This window comes from Solanum pennellii, chromosome 11, assembly GCF_001406875.1.
Source record: "Solanum pennellii chromosome 11, SPENNV200".
NCBI lineage: Eukaryota > Viridiplantae > Streptophyta > Magnoliopsida > Solanales > Solanaceae > Solanum > Solanum pennellii.
In genome coordinates, this window is record NC_028647.1 from 44,443,781 (window position 1) to 44,462,447 (window position 18,667).

At 33.4% G+C, this 18,667-nt stretch overlaps 1 protein-coding gene and 1 long non-coding RNA gene across 4 annotated transcripts; one reads left to right on the plus strand and one right to left on the minus strand.

Annotated features, from left to right (window-relative positions):
* The first annotated feature begins 1,061 nt into the window (after window positions 1-1,061).
* LOC107003081 lies at window positions 1,062-11,748 on the plus strand. 3 transcript variants are annotated; one of them, XR_003575337.1, is made up of 7 exons: window positions 1,062-1,259; window positions 1,526-1,661; window positions 1,790-1,826; window positions 2,443-2,997; window positions 3,128-3,321; window positions 4,777-4,829; window positions 11,415-11,748. It is a non-coding gene; the product is annotated as an uncharacterized LOC107003081 (long non-coding RNA). The 3 variants fall into 3 exon arrangements; XR_001454599.2 differs by lacking the exons at window positions 1,526-1,661; window positions 1,790-1,826; window positions 2,443-2,997; XR_001454600.2 differs by lacking the exons at window positions 1,526-1,661; window positions 1,790-1,826; window positions 2,443-2,997 and having other exon boundaries at window positions 11,445-11,748.
* Window positions 11,749-13,856: 2,108 nt separating this feature from the next.
* On the minus strand, window positions 13,857-16,723 carry LOC107004146 (probable fructokinase-5). The gene is made up of 5 exons (XM_015202384.2): window positions 16,442-16,723; window positions 15,442-15,852; window positions 15,215-15,349; window positions 15,010-15,126; window positions 13,857-14,268 (listed from the first exon to the last, which is right to left on the minus strand). Exons 1-5 carry the CDS (start codon window positions 16,616-16,618, stop codon window positions 14,131-14,133), a joined length of 978 nt encoding a protein of 325 aa, XP_015057870.1. The 5' UTR covers window positions 16,619-16,723; the 3' UTR covers window positions 13,857-14,130.
* Window positions 16,724-18,667: the final 1,944 nt, after the last annotated feature.

Here is an 18,667-nt window from a genome sequence, read left to right on the forward strand (position 1 = left end):
GTCTATAGCAATAGTGAAAAAGCTAATCGTTATATTACATTTGGAGACGACATAACCAGTGGCAACCGAAAATTTTAGTTAAGGAGGTTCGGAAGAAAGTAAGCATGCTAATAGTGTTGACAAATTTAACGAGTCAATTTAGATATAAACGGATTAAATCATGTATGAGTCGGCTTAAGTTAAATATTTTTATTAAAAAGTTCATTAAGTATATACTAACGTTTACTTGGAAATCAAATTCTTTTATTGAAATTTTAGTGTGTATTAGTTTAATATTTTAAATAATTCATAAATTTACAATATAAACCTATTTGAAAAGCTTTGACAAAGTCTTAATAAAAAAAAAAGTTGTCAAAGAACACCCCCGCCGGGATTCAATCTCAGCTAAAATGCATGGGCCTAAACCTGCTTAATCGCTGCATTATGTTGAGGGGTTGAACATTTAGTATATATATGTAAATCGTAAACTTCATTCTATATGTACAGTATCCTCACTCCATGTGAGTCTGCCCCTGGACATAACTCGTCCCAAATAGATGTTCTACATTGATGAGGAGTATTCATCTTCTGGTTGTTAAACTTCTTTCGTGACGAACAACTAATTGGTCCACTATTATACTTTATAGACTAGCAATTAACTAGCCCTAGATATACTTTAGAAACTAGCAACTACCTGGTTCAAGATTATACTTAAGATACGAGCAATTACCTGGTCCTAGATTGATCATTAGAGACGAATAATTACTTGGTCTTAGATGATCACTATAAAAAAATATCTTAACCGTAAGGGTTTCAAAGCAAAGATTAGTTGTAACCCCCACAAATTACCCTAACAATGGGGTTAAATAACTCATGAAAAATAAAAGTAAATAGCGAAATTTAAAATCTCCAAAAAAATTTAATTAAATAGCGAGATTTAAATACCTGCTATCCCAAAATATAATTTTTATTTCAAAATATAAATATATATTTTGAATTCATAAAATATAAAACACTCGCAACTTTTGCAAATAAATAATTTAATAAATAGCTATTTTTAACTTAACTACAAAATAAAAAAATAAAAAACACAGCTTTTGGAAACTTCCAAATTACTCTCTGTGTCACACTTTTCTCACTTCTCTACAACGGCACTTCTCCACCGTCTACAGCGCACTTCTCCGCCGTCTACGTCGGCACTTCTCTACAGTGGCACGTCTCCTTACAACTCTGTAAACTTCAGCTACTCACCAAATTCAAAATGGGATAGGTGTTCTAAGGTAATGTTTTCCACTTCTCACCTCTTTGAATAATGAATCTACCTCACATTTTTGGATTTTCTCATATGAATCTTCACAAATTGTACAAATTATTGGTTGTATTTACTAGGTAAGTTTACTTTTTGGCTGTTTGTATTGATGCATGGAGGTAGAATTAGGTTAACTTTGTTATATTCTTCATGGATGAAAATTCAAAATATCAAATTTGGTCATGTATTTTGTTGTAGAATTAGGTTTATTTTGTTATAATTTTGGTGATTCTACAGATTCTTCGAGACATTCTGTGTCTACAGATTTTTTGGGGCCACTTTGTCTGCAATGGTGTCGCTAACAAGTGCCTTGTTTCTTCTTGAAATTTGGAGTTGTCGTCTCCATATATCCTTTTGTTTATGCTGGAGTAAGGTCTATATAGTTTCCCCTTTGTTTGTTAATTAATTCTTTTTTAGCTGTTAAATGTGCCCTCAATGTTCACTTATCTCTGTATACTTGTATTAATACATTATATTCTTATTTGGAACTGAAATTAACAGGAGAGCTTCTAGATCTTCAGGGATAAAAAAATTTGAGGTACTCTTTCATTTGCTTAGATCACTATAATTTCTCAGTGGTTAGGCCCCTAAGGAAATAGTTGAGGCCTCAAGTTCATCTGATGCTTATGCTTAAAATCAACTATAATAGTACTAAATAGAGATAAATAGACATTTACTCTCAGTGGATGTTCTTAGTGTTGGTGATGATATTTTCTTCAGAATAATACTAGGATTGCACAAGTATAGTTGCATACATTTCAAACAGAGAATGTTTGGCAAGTGCTAGAATGAACTTCTAATTTTAATTGAATTTATGCTTTTATAAAAAATAAATTGATGAATAAAATCAATTCTTAACTGAAAATTTCGTTGATGATTCGATCTGGGGGGAAAAGGCTCAGACATCTTTTGAACCTAGAAACACAATTATGGTTGCCAAACTATGACAGTTCCGAGGAGAGAATCAGGAGGCTTGGATAGTTCAAGCTATACATTATTTCAATTTTTATAAAATTGAGGAAGATCAAAAGCTTAATGTGGTGTCGCTCTACCTTGATGGTGAAGCATTACAATGGTACCCGTGATTATTTAGGAATAATCAATTAAGTGATTGGTTGCATTTTGCTGATAAGATGAAAATTCGATTTAAAAAGAAATGATATGAGTCTGCGGCAGAGTGAAGCGCCAATCTCGAACAGGTAACCTACGTGACTGAGTACCAAAATCGTTGTGAGGATATTTTGTCGAGCTTTGGTAAGTCCGATGTACTCTTCCCAGGCCACACATATGTTCATCCATGTTGGAGCAACAGAACTAACTCTCTTATATCGTAATATCATGACCAATCATAATGCAAAAGCAATACAAATGTGTGTAAGGTGTGTGATTAGTTGTCCGATAGGTACAAAGATTCATATTCTCTCTCAGTCTCGCTATGTTCAGCAAGCTTATTGAACTTTCCATTCCAGATGGGTATGTCGAGTCAAGTACACGGTGTGCTATTATATATGTATCTTTTACAATATCAGTAATGTAGCAATTTTCTGCAACAGGTAAAATAAATGTATATTTGCAACAATCAATAGAGTAATAGTCAACACTTATTTATACAATGGATGTTGTTTTTACTACTGGGAGATTTTTTTATTTTTTCTTACTAGTTGGACTACCTGTGAAGCTACTAACTTAGTACATTGATACTCAAAGAGGTAATACCTTGTTAATGGTGAATAAACTGACCTGCAATCATTAGAAAAATAGAAATATGACTCATTTCATATCTTGATCCAAATTCTCTTGACCAAAGATCATAGTTTCATCTACTTTTATTGTTAGCAGATATGCCGAAGCTGAAGCATTATGATAACTTACGCAACTCATTTACTCATCATCTAGTTCACAAGGTTTGGCACTTTCTTCATCAAGAAATGAATCATTTGACGTCATCAACTTCGCGATCTGCGTTGACATCGGTATATTGACAGTTGATTTCGCTGCTAAAGAATGAAAATGATATTGTGTACTAACTCAAGGTCAGTTTATAGAAAATTTGGTACATGTATGTTAAAATTTTTGCTCGTGCAGTTTTCTTTACTTTGTGTAGAATATTTATTTTTTGTGTAGATGTCAGTTGATTTTCGTATGTGTTTTATAGGCAAATGTGCGGCTAGCTGCTTAAACATTGTTTGTTTAGGTAAAATTTGACTAATACAAGTATTGTCAAGGTAATTTTACTCTTTTTTAGCATTGCTATTTGATAGGATTAACATGTTCTGCCAGACTCACTGCTTTAGTCACTCGTGTTGGTTTCTTTGTCCCTCGTCGGGCGGCAAAAGATTGTTTTCCCCCCTTGATAAAGCCTTCTTTAAGCTAGTAAAGATAATGTAGTCTTCAGAGGCTAGAGGGAATGTTTAGAAGTTTAGATTTTGCGTATCTTTTACCTTCTACTCCATGCTTCATATACGTATTTGATTCCCAAAGATTTGTACAATCTTTGCGAGCAATATCAGAAGAAGCTTATTATTTTCTAGTAGAAGGTGTGCCCCTACTGCTCCTCAAATTTGTTCGGCTTGTTTATTTGTGGGTGAAGTGTAGTATGTTTCATATGCTTGTTTATTTGTGGGTGCACTTTATTTCTAAGGCCTTGTAAGTTTCCCAAAATTATTAACAGCAACCAGTCACCTGGCGCCTATTCAGCAGGACTTGGATTGGAATTCTTTAGTATCAACGATTTTTACGAGTAAAGAAAATGAATAGCATACCAGCTCATAGTTGCATAAGAAGAATTGTGCTTTTAAAATTGTCGCCTGTTTCTTCTTCGTCTTAAATCCTATTGTGACAGAATTATTCAACCTTGTGGAAGAATTAACATCAATAGTCACTTTTGAATCTTCACTTGCGACAGTAGTTGGTTGTGTTTTTCTTGGAACAAACTCAAGTGCATGTGTATTCATGATTTTTGGATAATCATAACTGCTTATTTCAGTAGCAGGATTTTGGTTCTTTACATATCCGTTTTTCATGCAAGCATGACTTGTCCTGTGGTACTTACAATCCTTTGTCGTGATCATATTGTTCGTAACTATAGATATGTTACTCTCAACGGGATTTATTTAGTGCAATGAGATACATGTACGTTGCAGTGTTGTTCATTGGAGTTACAAATAGCACTATTGTCCAACCAGTTGTTTCCGTTGAAAGATTGAGTATATTGTGCTGTCGTTTTGAAATGATTTGAAATCCTTGCTCAATTAAATGATTTAAACTCTTTCTGTTGTTGTAAGTCTTTAACATGCAAATTCTCTGTCCAAGTGTTAACATAGAAAGGAAAGACATCATTTCTACTAGTATCTTTGTATATAAATCGAAATTGTGAGTATTCATATAGCCGACTCCAACTTATTTGGGATTGAGGCATAGTTGTTGTCGTTTAATGCTTACAACCTTAGTATGTTAATATTACGGATGTTTTGTTTTGTGACTTGCAGTGGGCTAACAACCATTATCAAGGAGTTATGCTTCCATTACCGTGCCTCTAAAGGTAATTCGTCCTCATTTCTAATCTAGATACACTGTTTGCATTCAAGCATTTCAGTCAATAGGAAAGTCATATCATTGAACATCGGATTATATACAACCTCGTAAACATTATAACCAATAAACTTATAGTCAAAATATAAAGAAGTAAACATTAATTGTCTCTTATAAGAAAAATAGCATTCTAGTTCCTAGTTTGTCTCTTTTCTACTGACAAGAAACCTGAGATTCTTTGTTCATGTTTTAACTATGGCTAATATTTGTTCAAATCAGTTTGATGGTGTCTTGTTTAGTAGTACAGTATGTTGTCGTTTTGAAATGGTTTAGAATCATTGCTTGTGTAAATGGTTTAATCCTTTTCTATTGTTTTAAGTTTGTTGTTGTGTAGTATGTGATAATTAATGATATGAAGTTTCTTGTAATCGTAATGGTTGAAACAAATGATATGTTTTTGTTCACTTTATGATATACTTTTGTGTTGAATATTGTATTATTTCTTAATACTAATATGTCCTTTGAATAATGATGCACATGTTAGTTAATTAATTTAATATTAGTATCTAAAATTGAATATTCCTGGCAAATTCTACAAAAAGTTATAATTCATAAATCGCAGGGGTCCAAGCTCCTATTAATTTTAATGTAAAAATCATTAATTGCGGGGGTTTTTGACTCCCCCGAGTTCACAAATCGTTGGGGTTTCGACTCCTAGTTTGAAATGCGGTTGGGGTTCAAAACCCCCGCTAGTTAACCCCTACTAATGGTACCGGGAGTTGCCAAGAAACCCACGCAACTTAATTGTAACACTCCTAATTGGAGGAGTTTATTCAACCCCCGCAACACTAAATTGCGGGGGTTATTGACCGTCACAATATGTAATTATAACCCTCAGAATTTGAGCCTTTTTTTTGTAGTGGATCATTTGTCACGATCGAAAGTACCCTAGACGTGATATGATATATAAGACCCCGAGAGGTCCTACACAAGCTATTTCACATACATACAATACAAGATAATAGAAAATACGACAAATTAAGCAATCGGCCTCAGATCAAAAAAGAGTTTGATATAAAAAAAGAAGTCTAATCATAGTCTTGACAAGCCAATCTATTACATCAAAAAATTGTTGAGACATAACCAATACACCACATACAATGTCTGAAAACTAAAGACATAAAAAAATATAGTAAACGTGACAGTCCTCAGAACATCAGAACTCACCAAGTCTTAAATGATCATCCAATCAACTAAAACGAGCATGAGGAAAAGAAGAGTTGAATCCTACATTATGAAACAATATAGACACAAATATGCATTAGTATATAGAATGTACTAGCTATGAGGGATATACATAAAAATGTGAAGCGTGATCATACATGGGCATAAAGGAAAAACATATACGCATGACCAAGCTAAAGCATACTAAAACTTTTAAAGAAGAATCATAAATCATGAACATGGTCAAAGCATCTTAAATCGTAACAAAAGCTTCATAAAATATTTGAAAGTAACTTAGTTCATTTTGTGAGATATTTGTCGTTAACCGACATATACCATGTGAGCTATAACATGGAATCTGATACGCTCAAATTACACCTCCCTAAAAAAGTATAAGCGATTGTTATCAAGTAAAGAACCCAACTTGTAGGTTTGGATCGATCCCACGAGGAATATGGTGTAGACTTGAACTTAAGTGATGATTATATTAGTTTAGCCAATGTATTTCTGAAAACAAGTAATTAAAAAAGGGGGGGGGGGATTTGTGAAACAAATTAGGAAAATTATATAAGTAATCAGTGAGCAAGATTTAAACTTTTAGTTGTTATCAAGATGAGAAAGTAACTATGGTGTTTGTGTTCCCCATAAGTTCAGAACGCGGTAATCCTATTAATAGCAACCATTGCCTAGTGTATTACATGTAAAGTGATAAGTTATGTATCTCTAAATCCTTGGTCTGGCATCTAGAGAATTCACCCCGCATATTGGTCCGGCTACGTGTGTACAATTTACTAACCCTTACCTTTACCTCATATTAGACATTACATCGATGTATGGCTTAGTTTTCACCCTCGCACCAATCGACATTAGCCTATTAGATAGTATCACACTAAATCTATGTTAATAATTCTTTTCTCATTAACTATCTCCTTGGTCCGGCAAGTAGCAACAAGGCGAGTTCTAACGCGTGCACTTTTTAAAAAGACTTCTAAATGAAAGAATTATCAACGCATGCAATAACACTATTCAAGAGTTTCTTAATTACTATTCATACTTTGCTATTCGTTTATGGTTCCCACAACCCTAGTTGTGGATTTAGTTACTCATATTAGCAAGAAAACAATTCATGTTTTTTGATGAAAGAATCATGAACTTACATAAGAAGAAGAATAAACCCAGAATTTCAACTTGAATTGCAAAGTCAAAATCTTCAAAACGTGCTTTAGAAATCAATAGTTGCAGAAGTTTTGCAAATTAATCTCCAAAGTCAAGAACTAGAATAAGAATAATAAAGTATAACCCCCAAAACGAGGTTTACATGCCCTATATATAGAAAAATAAGTCCTAACTAAAAAAGAAGCGAAATAAGGAAATAATGTTCAACATGCGTCTTTGATCTACGACACTGACCTATGGTCCCTAGGTCCCTTCCATGGCTCATGACTTAGGCAAATTTTCAGTTTTCAAAAATCCACATCTTTGATCAAATCGATGGATCAACAGTACATACCATAGATCAATCTACGGTTCGTGGATCCTCCTCTATAGCTCCATACTTAGAATTTTAATCATAAGGTACTGAAACTAACTCTCTAACTGATTTGATGGGAGCAACAGTACGGTCCGTAGATCAATCTACGATCCGTAGGTTGCAACCGTGGTTCCACACTTAGTCAAGAATTCCCTGATCTTCAGTCATGCTTTTCCTACCCCATCTACATTCATAACCTATAGAGCGTGAATGGAACTATGTTCCGTAGATCACCTCCATGGATGCTCTTTTCTTTACTTTTTTCAGCTATGTTTCCTCGTTCCCGACATCTGGACATATTTCATGAAAACATGAGAAAAACACATAAAAACCATTACAAAATGGCCCTAGATACACACAACTCTTAAGTGAAATGTATCAAAAGTATCGCGATTTCATGATACATCACAATCCAGTGTCACACCGAAAAGAGATGTCCTACTTGCCAAGGTAAGGACCATGAACTTCTAACTTATGTGGATCCAGTAGCTATGTCTTTCTACGACAATTCTATGGAGACACGTAGTTAGGAATAAGGAGATTGCTACTAGAGACCGATCTCTATTAACGGAAAGACCTCCATCTCAATGTCCTCTCGGTGCTAAGCAAAAATCCTAAGGGAAAAGTCATATTCATAAACATATGAGTTTTACCTTCTAGAGGTTCTTAAAGTAAAAGAGTTGACTTTAGTCAACATCTAGATAATCTGATATATGAATTTTTTGTCAATTTTCATCATCTCTAGAGAGTTCATGTTGGTCTAGTCGGATGGTTAGTTCGGGTCCAAGGCCTCAGCGTGAAATTGAGCCACGAGCCATTAGGGTAATAACTTAGAAAGTTTGACTTACGACAATATTATTGGTAAAAGGGATCGAATGAAAATTTCATAAGTGCAGTTAGCTTCCAAATGCAAAGTGTGGTCTAGAACGACCTTTGGTTTGGATCACAATCAACATGATTTTGTGGTATTTGTCATTTTTGTGTGTTTGCCTTGTAAGTGTTTACTTGGGTCCACATTCTTACAAGACGACCTCTGCTTGTGGTTTCCTTAATTCCGTTGAGTCTAGAATATTGTCAATATTGGCCAGGTAGCATAGTTTGTTTGCATTACAGGACTCTGAATGAAGCTTGAGTCCCCGAGGGGAATTTTCTCTACTTGATGATGAGTTGGTGCAGCACTATTTGTTCTCCACTTTCATCGATCATTATTTTATTTGGCCTCTACATCCACAGGTTGAGCTCCGTATTCAATGTAGGAACTCCGCATTTGTGAAGTGTACTGCCTTTAGCCTCTGCATTCACGCGTTCACAAAAAGAGCTCTGCGTTCTCGGAGAGTAAAATTGGTTGCAATGTTAAGTTAATATCAGCTCATTTTTCAGCATGCATATTCTTAAGGGCATCTCCAATCCAATCCTTTATGTTACTAACCAAATATAGAGTTCTCTATTTTTTCAAACAACCAACTCTAACTCAATTCTCTATTTTACTCTCTAAAAAGCAGTCTTTTTCTCTCTCCACAATGTTATATTATTATTTCTATTTCATTTTTATTTTCTTATTTCATAATATTAACCTTTAATTTCTTTTTTCCCAAATAATTACTGTATATAATTTTGATGTGATATAAAATTATATTTTATTGTAAGTTTTTAAATAATATAAATTGCAAGAAAATATAATATAATATAATACATAAATTAATGGACAAATTCAAATAAAAGTGACGTACAATTACATAAAGACTTATTTTTCAAAATTATTATGTTGCACCCATAAATTCTCTATTAATGCATTACGGAGTTCAAAATAAATATTTTTGTCCTTAATTTTTTTATGCCTAGCTAAAAATTATTCAAACCGTAGATTTTCATCTACCATCATTTCTACCTTTGGAGTTGAAACCTCTACGACATCTTGAATTGGTACATTGAGATCACTTATTGTTATCTTGTATTTTAATTATCGCATCATGTATTGTATTTTTAAATTAATTTTTTCATTTTGCCATTTTACTTTGTGCATTCTTTATAATGAAAAATAATAATGCAATAAAATTTTATTATTGACGAAAATTAGAAAAATATTAAAATACTATAAATTTAAAGTTAAGTAGTATATACTAAATAATATCTTTTAAAAATATTATACTACATTTAAAAAGAATTATGCATATTAGATATTTAATTAATGAAATTATATAAAGAATAATATGTTAATTAGAAAGTACTAATAGAAATAATATTAAAATAATGAAAAAGTGAAATAGAGAGTATGAATAGTAGTTCTGGAGAACTGGGTTGGAGATGGTCTAAAAGACTTAAGTCTTGGGGTAATTTTGGGAGAAATTCATGGAGATTTTTAGTAGTATTTGCTGGGTTGTATCGGTGAATTGAGTGGGCATACCTCGGGGTCGATAAATCTTTTGCTGAAGTTGTTTGGTTTCAAATATTTCTCTTTTAATTCTCCATTTTTGAATTCTCTGAGCTTAAATATTAGTGGGAATTTTTTTCCTCAATTGATGATCGAATTGTGTCTATCTTCGAGGCACAAGTTTCTTGAGCTATTTGAGACATTGTGACAAAGTAATTTGATGATTCCAAGCCTAAGTTCCACAATTTTATTTTGGGTAACTTTTACATTTTCAAATTCCTATATTGATATGGGTATCATTTTTGTTGTTTTGATGTTCTTGATATGTTTTTAATGATGTGGCATCTTTTAGAGGCCCTTCGAAAGAGAAAAGTGCCAGAGTAGATGTTTAGGTGCAGTTTTGTCCTTGAGGTAGGTTATGGTTTCACCTTTTTTAGACTTATCTAAGTTAATTTATTTGAATATTGGGTTGTTTTGATTGTTGGGTAAGATTTTAGGGCTAGTTTTTAGGCTTACATGATTTTTAGATGCTATATTGCCATTTCGGGTTGGTTAGCTTTTGTTTTAGCCAAAAAATCTTAGTCTAGGTTGATCTTTGTCCTTAGTGTCAATTAGTATCTTTAGAAATGCTTTTAGGTCGCATGAAACTTAGGTTTCCGCGTGTTTCTTTGTTTTGGTATAATTGTGTGCTTGTGTTATGTTTTCAAGCCTTTCAGTTCTTTGCTTTTATTTATTTTAGGGCCTAAGGCCGTGAGTTTGAACTTTCTAGAGTTCCAGGTTAGTACGTCTATGTCGTGTCAGGTGTTACCCAAATGACTGTTTCTATGTTGATTTTGATTGGCTTGTGTATGTTTTGTCATGATAGCAGATTTTTGGTAATTGTACTTGACTTGTTTATTCTTGAAAAAAAATGGAAAGTCAATATTGAGGAAAGAAAATGGTTTTCACTTTTCCCCGCTTGTTGAGCTTTGAAGGGGCAGATTACTGTTTAAATTAAGGAAAAATGAGTTTATATGGAGAATACAATATTTTTGGGATCTTTATGACTCAAAATGACAAGAATGCTTATGAGTTTGTATGATGTGTTACTTTTGCTTTGATAAGCTTGATGTATATTTTGGGTGGCCCGTTGACTCAGATCAGAATTATATTAAATTGTATTGCACATGTTGATGAGTGTTCCAGACAATTTGAAGTTTTTTCTAGGCTTCTACTTTCAAGTAATCATCACTTGCATCGCATCATCCTGTTGTCTGGCTTATTCTGCGTGTTGGGATTGTCTTTTACTTGAGTGTTTCCTGCTCACTATTTTGTGTTGGTGTTTCCCTGGTTTCTCAATAGTTGGTTATTGTATTATATAACATTTCCATTGTAATATTCACATTATTGTGCTACTCTCTCTATATTTGATATTTTTGAGCTCGGTCTGCCTATGATGTCTACTGAGTATTCGGTGTTATGGTACTCAGGTTACATTGCTACATCATTTTATTGTGCAGCTTCTAGTATGAGTCATTCTCAGTGAGCATGGGATCTCTCCTGGCCGTCTCAGATTCAGATTGTGTGAGTTCTTGGCGCCCGAAGGTTTATTGCTTTTCCTTCTTACCTGTCTATATTTTTGTATTTTGGATTAGACATACTTGTATGTTTAACTTTTTTTTACTTAGATGCTCTTGTACTGATGACACTAGGTCTAGGGGTTGGTTCTTGTATTACCGTGCCTTTCTTGGTCACTGTTGGGCCTTTATTGTATATTGTGTATTGTATTTATGATTTTATATATGGTCCTATTTTGTATCCTTATTCCTGTTACTGCTTGTTCTTTATCTTTACGTTAACTTCTGCAAGTTTTGAGTTTTGACTTACCTACTAGGGGATTATAGTAAGCGTCATCATAGTTTGATTTTGGATCGTGTCATTTCTGGGTTAGAAACTACTTTACTAAAAAATATTTTCTACTTTCTAATAAACAAATAAAGGATATTTTATGGAAAATATTTTTCATTCATCAACAAAACACTAGAATATATTTTTGATAAAAAAATTTTTTAGTCACCAACCAAACATGAGAAACTCAAGTTAGAAACCAATTTATTTCCAAGCAAATATTTTCTAGGAAAATATTTTTGATGGATAATATTTCCTTCATACCAAACACACTCGGAAGATGAAAATTTTACTCATGAAGGATATAACGGAAATGAATTGTTCATAAGCAATTCATATTAACAGTAAGGGGTTGCTTGATCGAGTGTATTAGGAGAAATAATGCATGCATTAGCTTTGTATAATACTATCTAGTTTGGTATACTTCTTAGATTTATATATACCTAATGCTTACACTATTTATACACTATGATGCATGAAATTTCATGATATTAGTAATGCAAAAGATTTTGATGTATGTGTTAGCATTGTTAAAGATTCAAATGCCCATCAAACCAATTTTTTTTTACATGTTTTTCACCATATATATTTGGGGAGGGTGTGTGAATAAATACTTTTTAAAAAAACAAATGCAATATATGTTATTTTAAATATATCAAATCAAATAATGCATAAAAACATTCGGCATGATAAATAAAGCATAATTAATAAAATGGAAAAGGGTCAAAAATACCCTTATATTATGTGAAATAGCTCATACTTTTCCTTAAACTATATTTCCGCTTGAAACTACCCTTCCTGTCAAACTATTGGTTCAAAATTGTCCTTATTATGAAAGTTGTTAAATGTCATGTGGTGCCACATTGCACGCCAATAGGGTTCCACTACCACATAAACTAAAAGGAAAAGGGTAACAAATACCTTTAAACTATCCGAAATAGTTCATATTTATCTTAAACTATATTTTCGGTCAAAACTACCATTTCCGTCAAACTATTGGATCACAAGTGTCTTTCTTATTAACAGAAGTTGTTCAATGTCATTGGATGCCACATTGCACGCCAATAGGGTTCCACTATCACATAGACTAAATTCTGAAATCTTAATTACTTTTTTCCCCTCATTTCATTATTTTCCTAAATTGATTTTACCCCTTCTCCCTCATTTCACAGCTAGGGTTTCACAATTTTTTTTTCATAAAAGTGGTTGTAGGTTAGTAAATTTATTTTCTTATTTCATTATGATTACAACCACGAATATCCACTTGAAACCCAGCTCGTAAAAAGCTATGAAACGCTAGCCGCGAAATAAGGGAAAAGTTGTGAAATTCTAACTATCATGCTTTGAAATCGTAAACATAATAAAATAATAAAAAAAATTTACTAACCTACAATCACGAATATCCACTTTGAAACCCAGCTCCGAAGGAACTTAAGAAATCCTAGCCGCGAAATGAGGGAAAAGTTGTATAATCTTAACTATCATGCTTTGAAATCGTAAACATAATAAAATAAGAACAAAGATTTACAAACCTACAACCACTAATATCCACTTGAAACTCATCCACGAAGAAAACTGTGAAACCCTAGACGTGAAATGAGGGGAAAAGGGTGAAATCGTTTTTGAAAATAATGACATGAGAGAGGGAAAAGAGTAATTAGGATTTAGAGATTTAGTCAATGTGGTAGTGGAACCCTATTGGCATGCAATGTAGCATCCATATGACATTTAACAACTTCCGTTAATAAGAAGGGTACTTTTGACCCAATAGTTTGACGGTAAGTAGAGTTTTGAACCGAAATACAGTCTAAGGGTAAATATGGGCTATTTCGGATGTTTAAGGGTATTTTGACCCTTTTCCATTTAGTTTTATGTGCTAGTGGAATCCTATTGACATGCAATGTGGCATCCATGTGACATCCACATGACATTTAACAACTTTTGTTAATAAGGACATTTTTGACCCAATAGTTTGACGGAAGGATAATTTTGAGCCGAAATATAATTTAAGGATTAATATGATCTATTTCGAATAGTTTAATGGCACTTTGACCCTTTTCCATTAATAAAATCATTACTAATACACTTTATGTAGCATTATTATTCTTATACATCCTATCGAACCACGAATTGAAACAATATTAATTCTGACAAGCCTATCGATGAAATTAGAATAGGAATAATTGCTTTAAAGCTTAAATAAGTTGTCTACAGAACTTATTAATTTGGAGAAATGGTGTGAATTGAAAATAAGAGAAGATGATAAAAATAAAATGATAATTAGGTAAGAATCAATGTTTAGTAAGCCTTGGAGCCAGCAATGAGTCCTTGAGCATCAGCTGTAGATGGCAATGCTGGAATGGCTCCCTTCTGAGTTGTACTGATTGCACCACACGCATTTGAAAATTTCAAGGCTTTCTTCAATTTCTCTTCATCCTACACAAGCACATGAGTCATTTGAAAAAGCTCAACATTTCAAAGCAATGAAGAAAATAGATAGTAAAAAATGTGAAATAATATATGAAATTTTAAGGACATAATACATAAACATGACCCTTAACTTGGCTTCACCTGACAACCATGCCCTCCAACTTTTGAAGTGCACAAGTAGACACTTAAACTTGTATAGAATTGAACAAGTAAACACACGTGTCCTACATGACATAATACACGTAGGATATCATGTAGCATACAAAATTGTCATATAAGGTGCCATGTAGGATTAATATGTTTATTTTTTCAATCTTATACAAATTTAAGTGTATACTTCAAAACATCCAAAGTTAAAAGTTATAGTTGTCAGTTGGAGCCAAGTTAAGGATCATGCTTATGTATTATGTCAATTTTAAGAGATAATATCTCACATGGTCACTCAACTAAAGTTTTTTTCTCGGAAAGTCACTCAACTATGAGTTCTTTTTCTCAGAAAGTTACTCAACTATGAGTTCTTCTGAGAAAAAAACCTCTACTTGAGATAAACATCCTAAATTTATGTTTGAATAAGGAAGCATATGAGATGGTCACTCAACTAAAGTTTTTTTCTTAGCAAGTCACTCAACTAGGTCCTAGGAGTTCTTCTGAGAAAAAAACATGTAGTTGAAATAAACATGCTAACGTTTATGTTTGAATAAGGAAGCAAATGAAAGGGGATGTGGAAGTGAAGGATTCAAATTATACCTGGAAAATTGATGGATCTTTGGCAATGGAAACCAAAAGGGAACCTACAAAAGCATCTCCAGCTCCTGTGGTGTCTACAGTCTTAACAGAGAATCCACTCACTTTTCCTTTAAAACTCTGTGCATCATAGTAAATGAACATTTCATGATCAAGACTTTGATTCAAAATGAAAAGGAAAAAAAAAAGGTAAACGTTAACACGTTACCTTGGTGAAGTATCTGCATCCCTTCTCTCCATCAGTAACAACAAGAAGCTTCAAGCGGTCATGCCATAACGACATTATAGTCTCTTCCTTGTCCGCGTCTTTTTGTGTGAGGAAATTTACCTCATCATCACTAACCTTCAATCATAGAATAATTCACATTTATTCATTAAATATATCGAGACGTACACTTTGACATAGTATATTCATTGAGAAGATGGAGTAGCAACCTTGATGAAATCAGCTTCATTCCAGATGCTTTTGATACCTTCTCTGGCAGCTTCAGGGGAAGGCCAGAGAGGAAGGCGAACGTTAGGGTCATATGAAAGTAGGACACCTGCATCTTTGGCAGCTTTCATAGCAACCATGTGAGCGGACCTGACAGGCTCGGTGATTAAGCTAATAGAACCATAATGAAAGATTTTAGCCTGTTTGATGAGACCCAAATTGAGCTCGGAGTCCTTCAACAGCATGTCCGCACTAGGGTTCCTGTAGAACATGAACTCCCTCTCTCCATTTTTCTTCAATGTCACAAACGCTAGAGCTGTCCTTGCATGCTTGTCAAACAACACTCCTTCGCTGTTCACTCCGTTACTCTTCAATATATCTACCAACATCCGCCCAAACTCATCGTCTCCCACCTGAACTATCAGATGTGTTAATTATCTATCATTAAATGTTTATCAAAACACATCTTAACTCACCATTGTCTCCCTTCCTACTCAGGCTATGGTGGGATTTTTAGGTAGACAAAGCGAACATATAATAGAATGTTTCGATAAAATGTTGATTATAGTTTTAGTAGAAAAAGTGAACATATAATAGAAAACTTGCAAATAAGTAAAAACTTTTGTTTTGTCGGAGAGATTCAAAGGATTCACTTGTCTATGAGTAGTTTAGGTAGTGAGACATATAGTTTTTCAATATTTATAACAAATTATACATACATAAACCTACTTATAAAGGTTAGAATGCAAATTGGAGTCGGGAATTTCACGAAGGGTGTCCACTAGGGCTCATTCAAGACATTTAAAACCATTGGTCTACAACACTTTATTCTATCAAGGGTGTCCAGAATTTATTATTTAATCACTTTATGTATCATTTTACTTATATATATGATATTATATTCCTACGAAGGGGGTCCAATTGGACACCCTCACGGTAGCTACGCCCCTGCAACTGTTAATACTGAGTTGGCAAAAAGTGAAAGAGTGAAGTAGCAGGTACCTTGCCAATGAAGGCAGAGGTGCCCTCAAGTTTGGTAATAGCGCAAGCAACATTGGCAGGCGCACCTCCCGGGGCTTTCAGAAAGCCAGTAGACTCTGCTAAAGAGACTCCAGCAGAATCAGGAACGAAATCGATCAACATCTCCCCGAAACATACTATCTCTGCTGGCTTCGACATCACTCAACCTTATACTCACTATAGGTGTTTTACAAAATGCAATGTGAAAGAAGAGTAATAGGGTATAACATTATAAATTTCAAACTGTTTAAATAGAAAGCAAACAAAATGGATCCCATCTCTTACTTTGAATACAGATCTTGATTTGTTCGTAACAAACTTCCTACTTATTCTCCCACCAAACCTTATTACATATCTTCCACATCCGTAGGAACAAAAACAACTAATAAACGTTTACTACTATACAATTTATTTTTATTTTTTTTAAATAAAACAAAAAGTTCTTTTAAGCATCTCTAATTTCAATTTTTGCACGTGACATGTGTTAGGAAAAATATTATGTATCTCAAAAAATTTATTTAATATCCTAGTATATTTGGAAGAGATTATTATTTATGTCCTAAATATTTCCCCTCCATAAATAGCCCTTGATTGACAATTAATCCTAATCTAAATATAACGCTAGTTTTCCATCGATCCAATTATTCGTTCTTGAATGGGTAACTAATGAGAATACTGTTTCTTTTAACCAAAATAAATGACCTTCAAATCTTATGCCCTTATTGGCATTACTTCTTTTTTTGTAACCGATGGAGCGTTTTGGCTTAGGTATGTTTTCATATAAATGGGTTCTTCCTCTATCACAATATGTGAAAAACAATATACATTTTGAGAGTAAATCTTTCCTACTATATTCTATTGATGTCTTGGGTTTTGTTCTTAAAAATCTTTGTCGGTTTCTGGCTCCTAGTTTTATACTAGAAGAGCGTGTTGAATCCTGGGGGTACACCCATATCGGGTGAAATATCCTTAAGGACAATGTCTCTCGACAAGCCTCAAGCTTTGAGAAGTTTCTGAAAAAGTTCGTGGTAAAGCATAAGGTTTGATGAATTTGGTACAAGTGTTAGTGATAAAGGTATTTTCGATAAGTATTTACAACATGTTTGGTATAAAAATATTAAAAGATATTTTTATACTTTTGATATATATTTCAATTTAAAACCAAAAGATATAAAAATCTTGTTTATTTCTTAACCTTCATATACCATGTTAAAATAGGAAAACAAATGAAACGGAGGGAGAAGTTGGACAAAATTGTTGGAATATCATTATATCAACTCTTACCCGAAAGAGTGGTCTTTCAGGATAGGTTGTTGTATATCAGTGAAACACTGAGGTCACGGGTCATGAAAGAGGTTGACCCCATCCTCCTTAACTATATATGACTAATGAACTCAGTACGATAGAATATATCAATCCAGTTTCCGTTCTTTTCTGGGGCGCTCGTTTCATATCTCCGATACACTAGGAAGGACGCGTGGGATGAAAGCAGCCCTAGCCACAGTGTTATAACATTCTCAAGTTAGAGTTTGACTATCTCTATTTTAAGTAGCATCGAGGATTTATTGGGTAAAAGAAAAATAATACTCCTGCAGTTTATGTGATACTACTTTATATCAATGTTTGAGTATACAATTTTTTTAAAACAATTTCATCAACAATCCGTGTTAGGTTTTAAAAGATGTGAATGGAAAATGAAGAGCTGCGACTTTTATTAAAAGTTGCCACTTCTATGAAGAGTTGCGACTTTTAAGAAAGGTTGCAACTTTTATGAAAAGTTGCGACTGCTATGAAAAGTTACGACTTTATGAAAAGTTGTGACTTTTATAAAGGGTTGTGATATTTCCGAAAGATTGTAACTTTTCCAAAGGTTTGTGACATTTCCGATAAGTCACAATAAGAACCTTTTCACACTACCCTTTGTTTTCTATAAAGTGAGGGATTTCCTCTTATTTTAAGAACCAATTTTTTTATGGACTTCTTCTAGTATTACTAAATCTAATATTCTAAGTGTAACTTACTGCCGTTGAATGGTTCGTTGACACCGTGATTTTCGGTACCGATACACCGGTGAGTAAGTTGCATTCAGTAGGATCAATTTTCTTCTTTAAGAAAAATATTTTGTATTTGTTTCTAATTTATTTCTGATTCTATTTTTCTACTTATTTTAGTTTTTTGTTCTGAAATACTCTTTAAACTTTGTTGTTT